The sequence below is a fragment of the Tyto alba genome, unplaced genomic scaffold (genome assembly GCF_018691265.1).
Source record: "Tyto alba isolate M040663 unplaced genomic scaffold, T.alba_DEE_v4.0 Super-Scaffold_26, whole genome shotgun sequence".
In the NCBI taxonomy this organism is placed as follows: Eukaryota; Metazoa; Chordata; class Aves; order Strigiformes; family Tytonidae; genus Tyto; species Tyto alba.
Genome location: NW_024881300.1, coordinates 17795123 through 17814617, shown reverse-complemented (window position 1 = coordinate 17814617; position 19495 = coordinate 17795123). Strand labels below are relative to the sequence as shown.

Sequence of the window (19495 nt, the reverse complement as noted above, 5' to 3'; positions counted from 1 at the left end):
GATGGATTCATCTGACAGATGCATGCTCCCCCTAGGACAAGGGGCAAGAAGGCGAAGGAGTAATTTTTACTGGATTGTAAAATTTTCCTTTGATGTTTGGAAAGTCACTTTAAATTGTTTGAATAGTGTTAATGAATGCATCTCTTGTTGTCGTACTTTGCGGTCATCATCATGGATTTAACTGGAGTTTATATATATAAATACCAAAGAAAGCTGAATCTTTGCTTCTCCTTCTAGCTTCTGTGATATCTGAAGTAGTTCAGTACAACATTCTTCTCTGCATTCCTATGGTGCTTTGAAAATGCAAAGTGCCATTAAGTGCTATCTTTTTTTAATGATGAGCCATATTATGGCAAACTTTCTTAGCCTGAACCTCTATTTAACTATTTTGCTCCTTGCAATCATGGCCTTTGAACAATACTTTGTAAACCTATTGCCAGCTAGTAACTAATGCTGACTGCTCTCCATCTTCACCAAAGGCTGGTCTAGTGCAGTTGTATTCTTGCTCAACATCTTTTAAAAACAAAGCAGTGAAAGCACATCGAGATTTCTCTCTGACCCAACTGGCATAGACTCAAGGTGATGGTATCTTTTGTGTATTATTTTAACTGCTTTAGATAGAAGCAATTTCACTGAAACCCGTGGCGCACAGCCAGGGCAAGTAAAGCGTACTCAGGTCAAAGGCAGACTTACGTATTTTTGGAAAAGAGGAAGAATGCTCCTTACTACAGCACCACCCAAAGCAATATGCAGAGCTGAGAGCCCCAGCTGTCCAGAGTAGGATGTGGGCACTTACAACTCATGCCCTCTTGTCATTCATCCACTTTGGAGAAGTTTGACTTTAATCACTGTTGCTTTTAAAAAAAGTGTACCCTCTTCTATGTAACTATTGAAAATTCTTCAGAAATAAATTCTGAGTGCTTTCACTATTATTTAAGGATAATTTACAGAGATGGCCAAAAATTTGGACTAGTTGTTTTTCTGCTTGGTTGTATCCTGAGGGAAAATTAACCTTTTCTCTCTCAAATTGTCTGCAAAGCTCAAGGAATCAGTTCAGATCTCCCCGTGGCCTTTTCTTTCCTGCTAGTCACTGCATTTTTTACAGGGGTCTGTTTCTAGTCCCACTGTGCCCCCAAATGCGAATGTCCTGAAATTCAGAGAGGTTCAAATCAATGCTGCAATCTGAGCAGATATACGATGTACCTCTGCTGTTATGCTTAATTAACTTAGGACATTCTAGGCTTTCTCTCCAAGTATCAGTCGTCCTTTCTCCCATGGATACTGTGAAGTCCCACAGTGAACCTTGTTGTTATGACCTAATTTTTCTACAAACTGAGAGATTTAATTTGTTCAGATGCCAGGCAAAGGGAACACAAACTTGGAATTCTCCTGGCTATTTTAATTTGGCTGCCTGAGATTTGAAAACATCAATAGAGGAATTATCTTGCTGCCTCTAGATTGTAACTTAATAATTAAAGCATAATTAAAAGGATGATATCCGTTTATTTAGGAAAACTGTGGCCTTTTTGGTGAGTCCACCCTAGAACTTGTGTCCTGCTGAGTTGAGACAGTGGACCATGCATTTTGAAAAATTGTATGTTAAGGAAAATCCAAGATACTTTATATTGAAAGCAGGAGGCTCTCCAAGAACTTTCTATTTTAGTTTGAGTACCCCAAATGCATGATACTGACATAATTTATTCCTTGGCTGTTTGCCTAACTAGCATGTTACAATTCAACCCAAGTGCTGCCTTTCAATGAACAACAGCCATTCTTGACATTCTCAACATTCCCTTGACAAAATGATCATCTGTGAAATTAACCTCTTTCATGCTACTTTTTTCCTCAGCATCCCCTCAGTTAATTGTTAACTAGTAAAATCTCTGCTGGTTCACATAAATGACAGTTTAAATGACTTGGTGTAACACTTCTGTTGTGCTCAAATAACTTAAAAATTTATTTCCCTGTATTTTGTCGGGACGATTCCATTCCTTTTCAATGGCCCACCTTTGTTCAGATCAATTTGCTGACGGGTTTTTTGCACTAGGACTGTAAGACTTAACTACTGTTACTTCCATTTCATACCAAAGACCTAAATGAAGAATTTACGTGTGTTCAGCTTGCTTCTGCTAACAGAAAATAGGAACAAATTAGCAGGGGATGAAATGGAGTATTTCAATTTATGCTCCCTAGTGAAGATGTTGCCAAAATTGTATAATACTAGTGCTTTCAAGGAAACCTGATTAGAGACTGCCCTGGTAAGAGTAGCTGGCAGAAGCACAGCTCAGCCCACGTGTTTGCACAGCATTTGTTACTATGCACATCAATATAAATGGACCAAACTTTGCCCTCTTATCTGTATCTATGCCTCTCAGGAAAAGGGAAAAAAAAGTAATCTGTGAGCAGTATTTGACCCTTGGAGAACTTACACGCACCTGCTTAAGGCCATTTTTCCACATAAAAACACTTTTCAGCAAAATGATTTAGCATGTTTAATGATTTGGCTCAAGTGTCTTTTTGAGTGCTTTATCAAGATACAGAAATCATCAGCTGCTTAATAAATATTGGTTTAAAGTCTGCAAAGGGAACTAACACATGTATTGGAAAGACAAAAATGAAAGCACATTGTCAGACACTAAGCTTTCCTCTTTGCAATGCACTACTGTGTTATTTGGGCTGAAGGACATTTTTCAATGATGTTGGAAACTGCAACACCAATATTATTTCTGACAATAGAGAAGTGTAACAAGGACTGTAATTCGGTCAGTTTTCTGGACTCACACAGAATTTAATGCCGTTAGAGAAAACTACAGAAACAAAACCACTAGCCCCAAATACACAGTAATAGTAATTGGAATTTAGCAATAGTTTTGGGTATGTGCTGAAATGAAAAATCTGGGCTTTGAATTGGTAGGCATTTGACAAGCCAGGATATTAGTAGAATAAATGTTCACTAATGCATAGCAATAAATAGGTTGGAGTTTTAAAAATATCACAACAGAAGTGGAGAAGTTAACAAATGAAAAAATAATTTTTTTAAAGCATTGCCACGTGTCAATATATTGGCTCATTACAAACAACTTAAAATGGTTGTTTTCCAGTGCACAATTAAAAAGCCCTCTTCTGGCACAGCACTGACTATAGTAAGTGCTACCACTAGTGTCCTGTTGATTTACATATCTTTAAAATTTTGAATAGCCCTGCCCAGCTGGATTGTTATGCTTAATTTCCATCAGACTGGGATTCTGTGTTTTGGGGTTTGCTTCCTCTCAATCCACAGCGGCACTGAATCCTCCATGGTCCCCACTGCCCACTCCTTGGGCGTGGAATCTGTCTGCTAACCTGAGATCTCAACGCTCAGAAACCTTCGCTCCCAGGAGCCAGGACCAGCTCCCCCAGGTTTTTCAGTGAAATACAGCATTTCCAAGCGATTCAAAGTTAGAGCAAACACTCTGGTTTGAAAAAAACACCACCAGGCTTTGATAGTCTCCTTTGTGTAAGTTTTGAGTGATACATAACATAGTCCTAATAGCAAATTGCTGACTCCATACCCACTGAGATTTTCTGTGATTTATCAGTTTCATAACCTCAGCCACAATTCATATGATGTACTACAAAGATCCCTGAGCAGTATTCAACAGATTAATTTTCCCTTTCATCCTCATAGCCACCCCTTGCATTTGTTGTTCTTCCTTCCTATAACTAGGAAAAAACCCTCATCTTGTGACCAGCTGAAGACAATCTGAAGCTTTGAAGTTTAAATATGTAATTGATAAAAATTATATAACCTGAGACAATTTGTAGTACTGGATATTTTTTCAAGCACAGGGTCAGCTCAAACTCCCTGTACTTTCACACCGTCTCCACACATTTGCAAGTGCGAAGCTTAGCATGACTTTGGGATCACGAGGGAGGAAAGCCTGGAGCCATGCTTACCCCAACCTGAGGCACATGCTGGGGGCAGGCCAGGGGTGCTGCACCCAATTCGGTTTGCCCCTCCCACTGCCAGGAGGGCACATCAGCCACCAGGCTCATCCCAAGGCACTGCCCCAGCACAGCTTCCGAACAGAACAGATCTGCAGGCAGCTTAACCCTACCGCAGTCTTTCATTGGTGCAGCTGTGTTAAAGGCACTCAACAGTACGCAGCTGATCGCCGGTGCTACTGTATGAACATGGATCTGATTTGAGGAACATACTGAGCTTTACCCCAACCTTTGTCCCATGTCACTAAGGTGTGCAGCTTATGTATCGCAGCTAAAGGCTTAAGTAGTTATCAAATAGCACTGTAGTGTGGTTACCAAAAAGCACTGTTTACCATGACCAACATACTAACAGTAGTTCTACATCAGAGTGCAGGCTCAGCTTTGTCTGCTTGAAATTCTCAGTACCAAGAATATTAAATGAAGCTATTGTTTCCATCTGTAGAAATTGGAAAATAAGAAAAGATAGTTTTTCTTTCACTTTCTTCCCTTAGAAATCTTAACAGCCAGGAGTTAAAGACAGGGCAATATCCAGTCCATCATTACTGACATGAACTACACTTGTATTCTTTGGCTTGTGTAACTGCAGTTACTCTAGTTCACAGGGACGCATTTAGAGATATATGTGTACATGTGATCTACAACTTCCCCTGGGGTATGATTTCTCCTCCAACATAATGTTAGAAGTGTAAAGAGTATGGTTTAATTGCAAGAATAGCTTGAACATCCATAAAGAGAGTTTTAAGCATTCTGCTTTATTATTGCTCCTCTGAGTATCAAGAGAAACATACAATATTTTGATATACGCATTATGATTTGCTCAAACACAAATTGATATAGCTACAACTGAGAACTTTAAATTGGAAACATTTCAGTCATGACAGCTACACTTTATGTAAAATTACTTAGTGCTATGTTTGATATTAAATATCAACAAGTTATATTAGTTTAACAAGTAGAACTACATCACTGTATCTAAAAATATTGCCATAGTAGGACTATTCGCATGGGTTCTGAATAACGATCAGGAGATACTCCTTATCTGCAAAAAGATATAAAAATATTTAGTTAAAATATTTTATCATATTTCCTGATAAATCCTCTTTATTCATCTATTCCTCTCCAACCTTTTATCTGTTTATAAAACATAAGCAAAAGCAATCTCATTTATATAAAAAATATTTAGAAAATGTAAGCACTTTGTACAAAAATCTGAGATTACAGATTAAAAAAAAAAATCTGTGTCATAAAGCTTAAGTATACCATATTAAAACTATTTTAGTAAGCAGTAGATTTGCTTTCAAGAAGCTGTAAAGATATTTAAACAAGATGAAAAAAAGTCACCAGATAAGCACCTGGAAGCTAGCACTTGTAAAATAAAAAACTTTTGACATCTGCAGCCTCCTCTGCAGGTGCAGAGAACTTCTTTCAGTTCACTAACTAGTTTATTCAAAATGAGAACCCCATTTAGACATGAAAAAAACAGAAAAAGATTTGAATAGACTACTACTATGAATAAATTCTAAGCATGCCAGACTTTGCCTACTAATTCTAAAAACCCTGGGAAGTTTTGGAAACAATTCAGCTGGATAGCTATTTAACTTTATCTATTTTAAATGAAACGGTTCTTGAAAGTATCCAGTGAATTTAGAAGGGTCCTATCTGCTTTGGAGAATTAAGAAGCTGCATTCTTGTATTGTCACTTTCATCCAAAAGCAACTTAATATAAATCACAGGTGGTTCATTTGCCACCTTCTATTATAGTAAAGTACAATCAAGCCTTTGAACAACTGATGTCCCTGTTAGAAAAAAGGATCACATCTTATACCACTTATTTTCAGGTCAACATGCTTTAATAGTTAATAGTCAGAAAGTCACCTCTAAGAAATAAGTGAAGGGCAAATGCAAAATAAGAATCAAGTGCATCAGTTGAAATCAGTGAGCAAAAAATATGATTTAAAAAATGCATTAGGTTTATACTCCAAAATAGAAACTAAACTAAAATTTTAATCCTAGTATCAGCTGATGACTAATGTTAACACTTAATGACAGTGCCAGATTTCTTTCACGCATACTGGTGTCATAGCAGCATTATAAATAATTCCAGTGAGACGAGGTAATGCATACCTAGTGCAGTACCTCTGCTCTGCATTTGCTCTGAACTCAGCACCAGAGGATTGCCCCAGCGAAGGCTGTCCACCACCGCAAGCTCAGAGCCAGCTCCACCAGTGCTGATGTTGAGGGGATCCCTGAAGCTCCCTTTCTGTTCCGCACGCCTTCCCTGGGTACTTCTGTCAAAATCCTGCATACCAGTAGTCTCTCAACTAGCTAGAGCACAGATCAGGATCTCAGCCCCAACCAACCACTTCCACTTTGCCTGAATCACCTTGTACTGGTAATTGACCACAGCTCAGCTGGCCTTGTTATCTATTTTAGAGACACAACTAACAAATTAACATGAGTTTGTATTTAACATGAGTGAGAAACAGGTTGCTATATTCCCCTGGTTGTTTTAAGGAAAATAATTATATCACAGTTACTGTGTTGGTGACAGTACTGCTTATCTGTGATGCAAATCCCACCTATGACTAGAAAGTCATAATAACATTCTAAGTAAAAAATAATAAATAAAAAAAAAAAAACCACAACTTTTTTTGCTTCAGTTTGGAGCTAAAATGGATTTGCTGCCTTTAATACTATAGTATATACACACACACTACTTGATATATATATTTGTCCAGTTTTCCTCTGTGAAAACCCACAGAAACCAGAACATTAATCAGTTCTAGGCTTGTTTGGTTGTCTCCAGGCTCGAATACTATAAACTCTGTACTTTAAAATCTCAACACATTTGGTTACATGGTGAATATATGGTTATATTTTCACATACTTGTTTTCGAAATGCATTTTCTATCATAGCCTTATTCGTAAAGAATTAGAAGAAACTTAAAAGACATACAATTCTATTGTTATTTTAATAGAAATATTACCTGGAGCTACCATAATTTCGTGTTTCTTTGATCTGATCCTAAGAAAGGTTAGATCATTCTGAGGATCAATATCTCTCACTGTGCTCCTAGCTTTCATGGTGAGCTGATGAAGAAGACCTGCATACTGGACTGATGTAGAGTTATCAAGAGTTGTTCTTATAGGAATTCCTGCAAACAAATAATTTTCTATTAATCATTCAGTTAAGTTGCGTATTCTTCATATACAGCAGATCATAAAAGAAAAAACAAGGGTTTCATAGTTTTTTTTGTTTTGTAGCAGGAAGGAGTGATGTTGATTTCAGGCATCTATATGCTTTTTAAATTATAATTTATATTAATCACTGGCAATTAAACAGTGCGTTGGTTTACGAAACTTTTGAAAGAGTGAATTGCTGTTTAAGGCTCTTAAATACCTCTCAAATTCCATTCTGCAGTACTTAACCAGTTATGGTGCTTCGTCAGTTTCAACACTGTCACCGAGTTTGTATCTTGGCTGCAAGAATCTAGCCCACGCTTTAACAGTAGCATTTGGCATATGCAGTGCTGGCAATTACACATTCCCAGTGAAATACCAAGAGCAATCAGGGCAGAAGTGGCACGTTTGCATTTGGCAAGCAATATCACCCTTGGAACAATCCCTTTCAATTAGCGGCAAAATATTGACAATTGGTAGTACACAGGGTATTGATCCCAACTATTAAAAATATGGCCACATAAGTCAAGATTAATTTTTGATGATTTAATGAATCACTGTTTATCAATGATTTGTCAAATCATACTTTTTATATTAATAGGCTACCAGGAGACACTGAAAACAGGATTCACAGTAATCCTACAAGTATAAAACTGTTCGGCATTAATAATAAGCTTGCTTCACTAATAAAAAATTTATTTGACCTACTAACAAAGACAATAGATTACAAGCTGGCAAGGCAATTTTCTCTTTACATACATTTGTATTGTGTCTTCTAGATGGGACAGTATAGGAATACAAAAATAGAGTAATATGACTTCAGTTGAAGAGTTCAAATATGAAAGAAGAATTAACATGCAAAAATAATGAATGCCTGGTAAAAAATTAGAAGCAAAGGAGTAAAAGAATAGAACCACCTCAGATATCAGACTGTTCCATAATTTTCTAAGGAAAGTGTTATTTGAATCAGTTCAAATCTGTGCTGTCACTTGAGAAATAATTCTGCATTGGTAGGATATGTAGTGTAGGGAAATGTACAGAATGACCTAGTACATCCTTTGTGTCTAACGTTTATTACACAGAGGTTGAAACTGATGTTTTAATGGAAACAAACAGGTGTTCCCAAGCCCTGCATTAGCATGAGAATATCTATATAATCACAGCATTAAATAGTAAGTCACTTAAAAGCAGCAATGAATCAGTGTCAAGTTTATATGACCTTGTATCTGAATGATTGCTTCAACAAATACAGCACTTTTGATGAAAATGGTAAATGTTAAATCATCCTCCAAGGTCTAATAATAACATGAAAATGAGTTGACACTAGTGACATCCTTAAATTAAAGCTGAGCTATGCTTACTTTAGGACAAATTCTCTTTGCCTCTGCCACCCAAATTAGAGAAAGGCAAATAAATCCTTCATTAGAAATGCTGTAGTGTGATCCTTTTCAACTGTGAAGGATAGCAACAGTTTATGAGATTTTCCAAATAAACAAGGTACACTTAGCATAAAGTATCAATGAACAAATCAACTTTGAGCATTAAAAATAAATGACAGGCAATGTTTGTATCGGGCATCTTTAATTTCCTATTTCACCTGCACACTATTACACCTAAGTGTACCTACACTATTGCAAAAATCTTACAAAAAGACAACTGTTTATGTTAGTGAAGAATGGAAGGTTTCATCTTTTTAGGGAACCTCAACAGCCTAAGAAACCGCACTACTGCAATCAAGTATTTTTACTGTGATTAATTTAGGTTGTACACTTGTTTGAAATGTTTCAGGATAAAGAGAATTAAATTTAATTTTCTACAGAAATATTTCAAGTAATTAGATTGACCAGTGCTAATTATAGATATTTAGAGATGTTACAGAATCTACACGCCTACTTTGAGGTTTAGTTTGTGGGATCTAGCTTCTTGGTACCTTGAATGTATCCTCACAGAGTACAGATTCTCTTGTACTCATATCTGACATCTAAATGATAAACTAAATCCAAAATTCCTGCACTAGTCTTGTCTGTTGGCTTCAGTCTGGCCACATGTCCTACAGGTTTGTGAGGATGAGAAGTTTGAACAGGACATGGAGGGACTTTATACCTTGCTGTGAATAGTGTAATGTGTGAAGAAGGGAAGTGGAATGTTCTTCCTCCTTTGCAAATCAAAACTGAGACAGAAGGAATCCAAAACAGCCTTTTAAAAAGCATGCTATTGTCCTAACTCTGCACATCTATATCTGAGCTTTCCCCTCAGTGCTGTAGAATGGCCACAGGTAAAGATGGACCACAGTAGTATACCCGATTGTGAAAACATGACCAATACTGTGCCAAGTCACCAACTGTTCCAAGTAACAGTGTAAGAAAATGGGGTTATTTTTCTATTACATTACATTGGTGTTTTTGCCTTGAGAAATGTATCAGTCTGCAAGCTCAAAAAGGATCATTTTGTTTACTTAAGTGCTTGATTTTGTTCACTTCTCATCTGCAGCTTAGTCAAAGTGCTCATTGGATCAAGTCACATTTTATTTACTGAAACAGAGTACAGAAATGGCTGAAACAGTACTTGTCCTGAAACCAGACTGCATTTCAGCTTAGTGAACAGCTATATCTAGACATGAGCAGGCACAAAGCAGCTTTTCAGTTCCTATTTGCCACGCTACGCACTTCTCTCTTGATCTGCAACATCTATTCTGTGAACAAAGGCATGTTTTACTTGCCTTTGCATGTCCAGGCACACAAATTGTCCACCTTGTCTAAAGTCTAAATAACATTTAGGCTTCCTTCTGAATGTTCTTTCTACCTGTTGCTAAAGTGCTCCTAGTGCAACAGACTTTGGGGGGATTGTAAAAGTGAAGGAGGTCAATTCAGCAAGTTGTTGTTTTTTGCAAAGCAATGATTAAAACAGATTAACCTGAGAAGCCTGAAAATTTATTTCTGTGACCAGTTCCACTTTTGGCTTGCAATCTTCAGGATTGCAGCTAACGCTGGCCTGACATGAAACTTGTTCTTCTTCCTATGACAACACAGCATAACACAATTTAAAGAACTTGTGAATATTTAGCAGGTCCAAGGAATGGCTCCCACAGTAGAAGACCAACTTTGTTTAGGAGATAGTCTTCTCTTTATGTTTTTGTTCTATTGTAACTTTTCAGAGGAAGGGGGTGGGGTGGGAAGCGCTAGTGAATTTTCTTGCATATACAAAGAATTTTGGGCAAAAAATGCCTGCAAAAGCAACAGCTTAGTGCTGTGCATTCTCTCGTGCTGTAACCTACCAAGAGATGTTCAAGATCTGATTCTGAAAAATATAGTTTAGTTAAACAAGGGGGATAAGTAACATGCAACTCCTTGAGTTAAATGAAGATTATGATACTTCTAGTTATTTCTTTGAAGAAAACTTATGTCAAGGCCTTTGACTTTTCTGCCTATCGTTAACTTGAATGGAAACCTACATCATATGGAGAGCTTCCAGAAATGGCCACAGACCAGACATTCACATCTTAAGAGGAAACTGCACATCCCTGAAAATTTCACCACCTTCATAAAACATTGCGAGTGGATTGCATTAACACCTCATAATCTGCAGTTCTGTGCTTCAGAGTTGCTACACTCATTGTCGCAACCAAGTCTGTCGCTTGGAGAAAGCGGAGGACGTTTTACCTTCGGCGTTTATGATAATGGTTGCGAGCACCCCTCTGTGGGCTTGAATCCTCTTTAGGGTCTCCTCCACTTCGGCCTGTGAGGAGAGAGCACAGCACAGCAGCCGCCACAGCTCCGCCGGGCGCGGGCCCCTGGCAGGAGGTGGCGGGGTCGCCGTGCCTGAAAGCCGCCCCAGGGCTCAGCCCTCCGCTGTCCCCCCGCCGTCCCTGTCCCCTCCCGCCGCCATTACCATGGTCTCGCTGCCACCGCGCCGCCGTTGCTATGGAGCGGCGGAAGTGACGCCGCGGAGCGGCAGCGCGGGCCCAGCGCAGCCCCTCAACGGCCGGGACCCGCGGTGGGGGCCCTGCCCGGGAAGCACCCCGGGGGCTCTGCCTGGGGACCCGCGGCTGTGTCGGCACCCGCTGTGAGGGTCCGTAGGCTGTGCCCGGGCACCCCCAACTTACGCCCTAGGAGTAGCAGCCAAGAGAGGAGCCCCGCGAGAACCTAGAACAAGGGCACCCATAGCATAGCCGGGGGGGCAGCAAGCGCCCGGGTTTAAATGGAGCCCAGGGGACGTGAGGGGAGGCCCCAGGTGGGGCTCGTTCAGGACAGCGAGGGCTTTATAAGTGCTTTCAGGAAGGTTAACGGTCGTTAGTATGATTTCTGCTTTGGGTGATCTTGTGGCTGAGCTCAGTTGATGGACTCTGGCTGGTAGGTGAGGTGAAATAAACTCAAGTTACCATAATTGTTTTAGTAGAGGAGGGTTTTTTGTTTATTTTGAAGATGAGGCTGATAGTGACTAAATCCCAAAGATACTAGTTTAGCTACTGTTTCACATACAGAAATGCTTATTTTTTTTTTCCTCCCTGTGCATAAGCATTGCTTTGCTCTCTGTTTTTCCATAGGTGTTACATACTGTGTGGGTGTGCAGAGCTTGTTTTTCACCAGTAGAAGCTTTCCAGTGTAACTGTACTGTGATCACTATATAGATAGATAAATTGTCTTCAGAAGAAATGTTGTGTGCTTCTATAGCTTGCTACACTTTTCAAGTTAGTGTAGGCTGCTTTTGCAATGCTGTAGTGTAAATAAGTTACATACATGTTTTTATTTTTCTTTATCAAAGTAGTAGAGGAGTAAATGTGAAATGTTTCAAGAGTCATCTTTCTCGGTGCACACAGTAAATAGTACTGATATATTCAAAAGGTCCTTACATGTCTTCCTAAGAGAAGGGGGCTAGTCTTACTGAGTTTTCTTGGTGGTATGTTAAGCTTCTTGGGTTCCTGTTTTTGTGACTTTTAGCTTTTCTGCTCTAAAGAATTGGCAAGTTTACAAAGTTTGGTGCTTTGGGAAGCCAGTGATCCCCCCCCTTTTTTAAATCAGAGAGGTCTTAAGAGCAAATTAACAAGCTAATTATTAATCTGCCCTTCTTTAAGGACCCAACTGTATTTGAAACTTACAACAGTATATCAGCACATAATTTAATGCATTTTATGGCCCTGTGTTGGAGAGAAAATAAATTCAGTGTGTGGGATTGCCCTATCTATTGCAACAATATTATTCTAGGCATTTATTAAGTTTCAGACTGGCAGGGGCCAGCATAAATCAGAAGTGTTGAAGTTTCTGTGTATTCAGATAAGTGTATAGCTGAATTGAAAAACTGGTTTATGGGGGAAGGGAGAAATTTTCAGACATACCAGTATATTTATTTCAAAAGCTACTATTTCAGGTGTTAACCCAATATCCTGTGACACGCTATGGAAGGCAATCAAGAACACTATGCCTGTAGCTGATACTGGTCCCCATGGGTCACTGCATCAGCTGTGTGAATTATGTTTCACTGCTTCACCTGTGAACAGTTTAGCCAGCAGTTAAATTTGCACTAATACACCTGTGTTTTTTTGTTACAGTGAGAAGTATGGTGTTCTAAATTTTTGAAAATGAGATATCTTTAAAGATATTTTTTTTTTTTTTTGAGCAATTGGAAGCATTGGTGCGTGATTGCTGACTTTGACTGCAGCATCTCCTGGGCAATTTTGGTTTAATACAATGAGTAGATGGCTCTTAAGTGAAAACATATAGATTATACACTATAAGCCTGGTCCTACTGTCAGTGTTGGTCACAGGAGGGATCCTTGCTATTACAGTCCAATTAAAGTCAGTACACTTTAATATAACGTACTGTAAGGGATAGTGGTGATCCTACGCCCAGTAACTGGACTGGCAATTCCAGGGATTTAGAAAAATGTAAAGGAGGAGTTTTTCCACTTACTCTGCTGCCCTGTTGCTATTTTTAATTTTCAAGACCACTGTTTTCTTTCATGGATGCAAGATTCCTGTGTGTCTTTTTAAACCCAAATAAAAATACCAGCTCAGCTTTGCAAAAAATACTGAACCGGAGCCAAAAAGACAGATAGCATGATGCAGGATTATTCTTGGAAGCATTATTTATGCTCAGCATGAAAGACTGAAACATGCAGACTTTGAGACAGTCAGATAGTCTTTGTCTCAGTCTTAGACACATAACAACAAATGAAAATATTTTCTTGGTTACTTGAAAGTTAACTGAGAATTCAGATTCCAAGCAACATAATTATTCTTTTGATATACAGTAGCGAATGCAGTATTAGAAACAGTGATACTGCTTGAGAGGCAGAAACTCCTCATAATCTAGGACTGGAGTCTTGCAAATGCTTATCTATGTGAATAAGTTTAAATATTTGCTGATAAAAGTAGCAAGTGAGAAGCTTAAACTTCAGGTGCTTGCACTTTTAGTCTGGTGTTTGAACTAATTTCTGCATTTATAGTTAAGATTGAGGGGTAAAAATTCCAACAGAAAGATGGAAAATACTTAAAACTATTTTTTTTTCCCTCTCCAAGCTATGACCGAAGATGTTATTCTCCACATGGAAACTAGGAAGAGGATTTTGCTTGTAAGTACATGAGAATTTCATTCTTTCCTTGCTGCTTGAACCCAGAGACCCAAGAAGAGGTGGGAAGGAATAAAGCACACTCAGGGACACACTGAGGGACTTGAGCTACACTGAAGTGCTTTAAACAATCTCGATTTGCTGCCATCCATTATGAAATAGCATAATTCAATTCAGGAAGAACTTTGCTTTTTATAGCCAGTAATCTTGATTACAAGTAACTGTAAAGGTCTGCGAGCTATTACAGTAGCTTCCTTGCCCATGCTGTAGGATATCTTCAGAAGTTTTCAGTTTTGTTGGCCTATAAAGTAGCATGAATGCGTCCATGACCAATAGCGATGCTCCTGATGACCGTACAGTTGATTCTTTCATTTTTTCCCTCTAGGCTTTTATTTCTAGCCAAACAGTCTCCAAGGAAATTTGGTAGGAGCAGTTAATGTGGCATAGTAGCTGAAAGCTTAGAGTCCATTCTTAGCACAAAGCCCTTACTAATATCTAAAATAAATGACTGATTATGTGGTCTTGCATGATTCTTTTGACACAGGAATGAGAGAGAAATACATGTCATGTTCAGGTGGACAAAAGTTTGAATTTCCAATGCAGATGCATCACTGTAAATCATGCTACTGGTCAGTCACATATCAAACGATGCATGCAATTGCGTTGGATTGGATTGCCAATCCAATACAGTTTGGATTTATTGCCCACAAACTGTGGAGCAATCACATTGTGAATATTCTCAGTTAATTCTTGGTCTTTCAGACTGAGAGGCTGGATCAGAATTTTGTAGAAACAGCAAGAGTTGAACTTCGCTCCTGAAGCCTTCTGAGAATAGCAAAAGTGTTGTTTTGTAGCAATAGCAGAGTTAAGTTGTGGGGAAGAGTGTGCCAAGCTGAAAGTAGTCAAAGTGAGGTTTGTGGATGGAAAAAATAATGAGTTGGGCTCCAGGGCTGTATCCTGCCTATCTCTTCCTCTTTTTTAGTAGTTCTGCAGTGAGCAATCAGTTGTCAGCAACATCTATGTGTGAAATGTAATAAAATACGTAATCTCTGTTAATCAAATAAAACCCTCTTCCCTTTCCCTAATTGAAATTTGACTTTGGTTTTATTAAGAGAACTCCTTTAAAAAGGTGAAAATTAAGGAAAACCGAGTTGCTTGCAAGGTTATGAACAAAACTGTAGGGAAGGTCCTGCCTTTCTCCACCTGAAAAAGGTCTTGTAGCATGCATGTGACCTAGAGTGGGTCAGATCAAGATCTTTCCCTATCTGACTGTCAATAAAGTTTTATTTGTTCTTACCTTCTGTTACCTTCATGAATCCAAATACTATAAACCAGGAAAGTATTTAAGAAAACTGTATGTCAGATAGGCATGTACAAAACAGTTTTAAAGTTGCTCTATAGATAAATTCTAGAATGAAAATTTACTCAAAATATCTTTTTGTGTAAAGATTTCTTTTTTTCCCACAATTTTTGAGAGCAGTTACCCAGGTGTTTTTTGCTCATTTGTGAGGACTTTCTAGCTCAAATCCTCTAGATGGTGCTACAGCTACAGCACATGGAAGTGAACTCACCGTTAGGTTTTGTCTTGCTTGTTAAAATGCCACTGAAGTCACATATCATACAAAAGGATTCATGACTTCAGTTACGATACTATTTACAGGTTTATGCAAGGAAGAATCAGCATAGGTGGATGACCTGTCCTTAACTAAGTAAGAGTAGATAGGTTTTTTTTATAGATACACAAGCCTTGCAGGAACTGTTGTGTGGTCAAATTATCCCCTCATCTCTTAAAACCATACCTTGAGTGCTGACAAGGGCAGAGGTGGCCAACTGTAGCCTGTGGTGGTGATTAAGTGACAGTAATAAACCTCTTAAAACTCCCAGCAGATGTTGCTGCTTTTGTATGCTAATGGGAACGTCACAAACCATTTTCTCTTCCTTCTGAGAGCAGATGTAAATACATGGAAATTGGTTTCTTATATCAAGAGCAAATTGATAATAACCTTGGTTAAGTTGTAAGGCAGAAGCTGTAGAGGCACTTTATTTGATAATTGCAGAAAGCTTACTCAGAACTTCATAAAAATTATTTTTTTTATATTCTGATAGCTTTTCTGGTACTGAAGTAGTTAAGCAAAATCTGAAGTGTGCTTTGTAAGATGAAGAATGAACTTGACCATCTTTGTAAGACATCTGTCTGTAAAAGGTATTTTCAGACAATAATAAAGGAGTAGCCTGAGCCACAGAACTCCACTTAAAAACTTCATTTCACTTGAGTAATTGTATCCTTTCTGATGTTGACACCTTGCATTTTAGATTCTTTTTGAGGCTGGACAAAATTTGGTCACCATTTTCTAAATAAATAAGGTGCTTTTTGTACATCTGTTTTATGAGATGAAATACTGGTGTCCTCTTAACTTGACACTATTAAAGTGTCTATAATATTCTTCATGGAGTAGGGAGTTTAATTACTGGCCAGCTTTCATTCTGGGTAGCAGCAGTCTGTCCAAAGGTCAGCTATAGTTTCTATTAGATGTTGCAATAGCGATTCTAAGGTGACTAGTGACAGCAGATAAAGTTCAATATTTTTACTTCCTGTTTTAGACATCTATTTACTGTTACTTGCCCTCCTTGAAGTACAGTTGTCCTTCACTCCAGAAGATAACGAATGACTATAGCATCTGTAAAGTCTATGTAAGTATTTTTCATATTGCTGAGGCATTTCAGTTTGCAAGAACGAAGGCAAAACCACAAGCTTCTGTGACCTGTTCTGGGTACCAAGTTTGCATGTGCACATTCAAATGTTCAACAGAGGTAACTAGAAACGAGATGATTCCCTGCCAACTACCAGTTAAAGTTAAAATGCCTATTCTAATACCTTGTGTATCTGTGGTACAGTGGCTAACCTTGGGACACAGCAGGCTGTAGGTGCTAATAAAATGTGGGGTTGGAGCTCTTAAACAAGAACAGCCTTTTTCCCACTCTGTGGTGTTCAAATGTGAAATAGACTGTCCTGGCTGTAGTTGCCATCTTGGGAGAAAGACTGACTACAGCTGGGCACCTGGCAGTTTGTCTTTATGCATAATCATCAAAAGCCTGGACTACAACTGCCAATGAATAGGAAACTAGTAGAGAATTGAGGTGAAACTTATTATTGATATCTTTTTAGGCATGAGCTCTATCTCCTATTACTTGAGTGATCTTTGATGAAAGTCTCAATTAAACTACTGTCTAAAAATTCAGCCTGTAGTTTGATGATGCAATATTCTTATTTCTTCATCTCAGTTTGGTCTAGAAGTAAGAGTTCAAAAGTATCATAAAGAATGTTTGTAAACCAAAGAAATCTGAAAACACCACAGCAAGTGTACACACATAGTTAGATGTGAGGAGATTTCTCCATAACTAATGATACCAGCTTATTTACTGGGGTAGGACTTCTTAGAGTAATTTTGTGGTTAAGAGTTTCTCCTAAAGGCTTTTTTAAATATAAAGAAAGTTTGCAAAGTTCATTGTGAGAGCTTCTGGGATCATTGCTCATAAAACAATGATGAGGAAAGGAGTTACAACAGAAGTGAGTGTGAGGCAGGTTAAATCAAATATGAGGCGGAATAAATTTTAATTTGCATTTGCAGTTATTATGGAAAAAATAGAATTCCTGGGTTTAAAGAAAAGCAAATGCAATTATAGAATTTATTTTACATCGCTGATGTGTTTGGAAAACATTTGTGTTTATAAATGACGCTGACTCCCTGAATGATGCTCCTTGTTCATGGTAAGAGAATGCTGTAACCAGTAACTCCTAGACTGGATTACCTGAAAGCCAAGAGAAGGGGAGATGTTAGTAGAGATGCTTGTTCTGAGATTCATGTCCATTACTTGTCTGACAGAAGTCAAGTTGCAGTAAACTTTCTGTCCAGTGTGAGAAATGTGTTTGTTTTTTTTTTTTTTTTTCTGTAGTTATGATAATCAGGATTAGTGCAACTAACGACTTGTTCTTTTGGTATTGGTGTTAATCTTGTATTGTCTTTAACCCTTCTTTGTAAGCATCTCAAGATTGTTTATCTGAGTCCAAAGCCAGAAATAAATTCAATAGTAAACCAGAAAGCTTTTAGAGATGGTATGTGGCCATTGTAAAACTCTTCGGAAAGAATAAGGATTTGTGCTCAATTGTGTTTAATAACCCAGCATTGCAGCCTCACCAGTTGCATTCTTTCTGTGTATGTCACTGAAACTTAGTGAACCATGAAATGTTTTAGTAGCTTTCTTGAGCTCCATGTCAGCTAACCAGCAAAATGCATTATTCAGTTCAATCTTTTATAGCTAGAAAGTTAAGAAAAATGCTAACAGGATGGTAGTTCTAAAGGTAAGCTGAAGTGGCGTCAAAGCAGCATCCTGTGACAAATTTCTGTAGTGCTCTTGGAACTGGCAAGCCCTCAAGTGAATGTAAATATGACTTTGACATCATTAGAGTGAAACCAGAAGCCACGGTGAAATACTGTATGCTATCTTTCATGTGGTGGAAATGTTTCTGTGAGGTTGTAGGTGTAAATGAAAAAATAGCCATTGGCACATGGTTTCCAAGTAACCAGTGTATAAACATGGGTACGTGCTCTGTAAACACAACTTGCATTACATCAGTTGTGATTCGTGGGATTCTATCTTCTCTTTTAAGTGGATGCTTCAGTGCATCATCAATAGCAGTGATCCGTTATGTGAGGGCCCGAGCAACTGCCAAGTGCCAAATGTTGAAGGCACTTTTCAGTCAAATCCAGAAACTTTTTCCCTCCTTTGTGTTCTCAAAATAAAATACCCTGTTTCTTGAATGACAGTTTTCACAACAGCTTACTGAGGAGGGGGATTTATTTGGATTCTTTTGGGAAGATCTCACCTTTAGAAATTGGCCTTTCCAGAAGGTGCCAATTGTCAGAGTGCCTGAATAGACCACAGACAGGGATAGTATATCCCAACAGCCCCTTGAGCTCAGGGGAAGAAGTGAAATGGGAAACTGAAGCACTAGAAGGTGGTGATATCCTTCCTTTTATCCTAACATCTTAATATCCTTCCAGAACTTTATGCAATATCCAGGTTCAACTCTTTTCTATATTTGAGGCAGGTTTCCCATCTTTCAAGCAGTTGTTTTAAATCTATATTGTACCCTATGTTTTGTGTGGCATTTTCCCAATCTCTAATTTTGTTGCTGTTTTACTTTCACCCATTAAATACTTAAGTATTTTTTAAGAAAAGTTTTCTAGTCTCATCCACTGAAATTGCACATGAATGGAAATTCAAAACTGTTGCCAGCTTCCTTATGTACAGCAGCTATTATAAGAAAATAAGTTCAGTAGCAAATCAGTGTTAAACTGTTATCACAATGTGTAAGTGATAGTGCAGAGTGCTGGTATTTACAGGTTTTCAGGCTGTGATTCTCTTGATCAAAGAAATGATCTCTGCTGTGGTATGAATCTGTTTGACAGCATTTGTCATAGTGTCTTCTTCCTCATCTCTGACAAGTGAATTTGAGCCTTTTCAGCTTGTGCAACCCAAGGGTTTATACTGAATGAACTCTGCTTGGAGACTCGTGTGTCGATACAATGAACAGCTTTGGTTCTAGACTTAAAATCCTTTCTTGAAAATGCCAGTGATAGTTGCCAAACAAATGTTAAAAGGGTATCTGGGAGGTTCTTTTTCACATCCAAATTCCAATAAAATATTGTTTATCATCTCAGACTGAGCTCCCTGGACATAAATGAAGTTTTGGTTTCAGTACAT

General features: G+C 38.3%; 1 protein-coding gene across 1 annotated transcript; it reads right to left on the bottom strand.

Annotated features, from left to right (window-relative positions):
• Positions 1–4715: 4715 nt before the first annotated feature.
• Positions 4716–11100, bottom strand: DYNLRB2 (dynein light chain roadblock-type 2). Its single transcript, XM_032990632.2, has 4 exons — positions 11053–11100; positions 10824–10899; positions 6972–7139; positions 4716–5023 (listed from the first exon to the last, which is right to left on the bottom strand). Exons 1-4 carry the CDS (start codon positions 11053–11055, stop codon positions 4980–4982), a joined length of 291 nt encoding a protein of 96 aa, XP_032846523.1. The 5' UTR covers positions 11056–11100; the 3' UTR covers positions 4716–4979.
• Positions 11101–19495: the final 8395 nt, after the last annotated feature.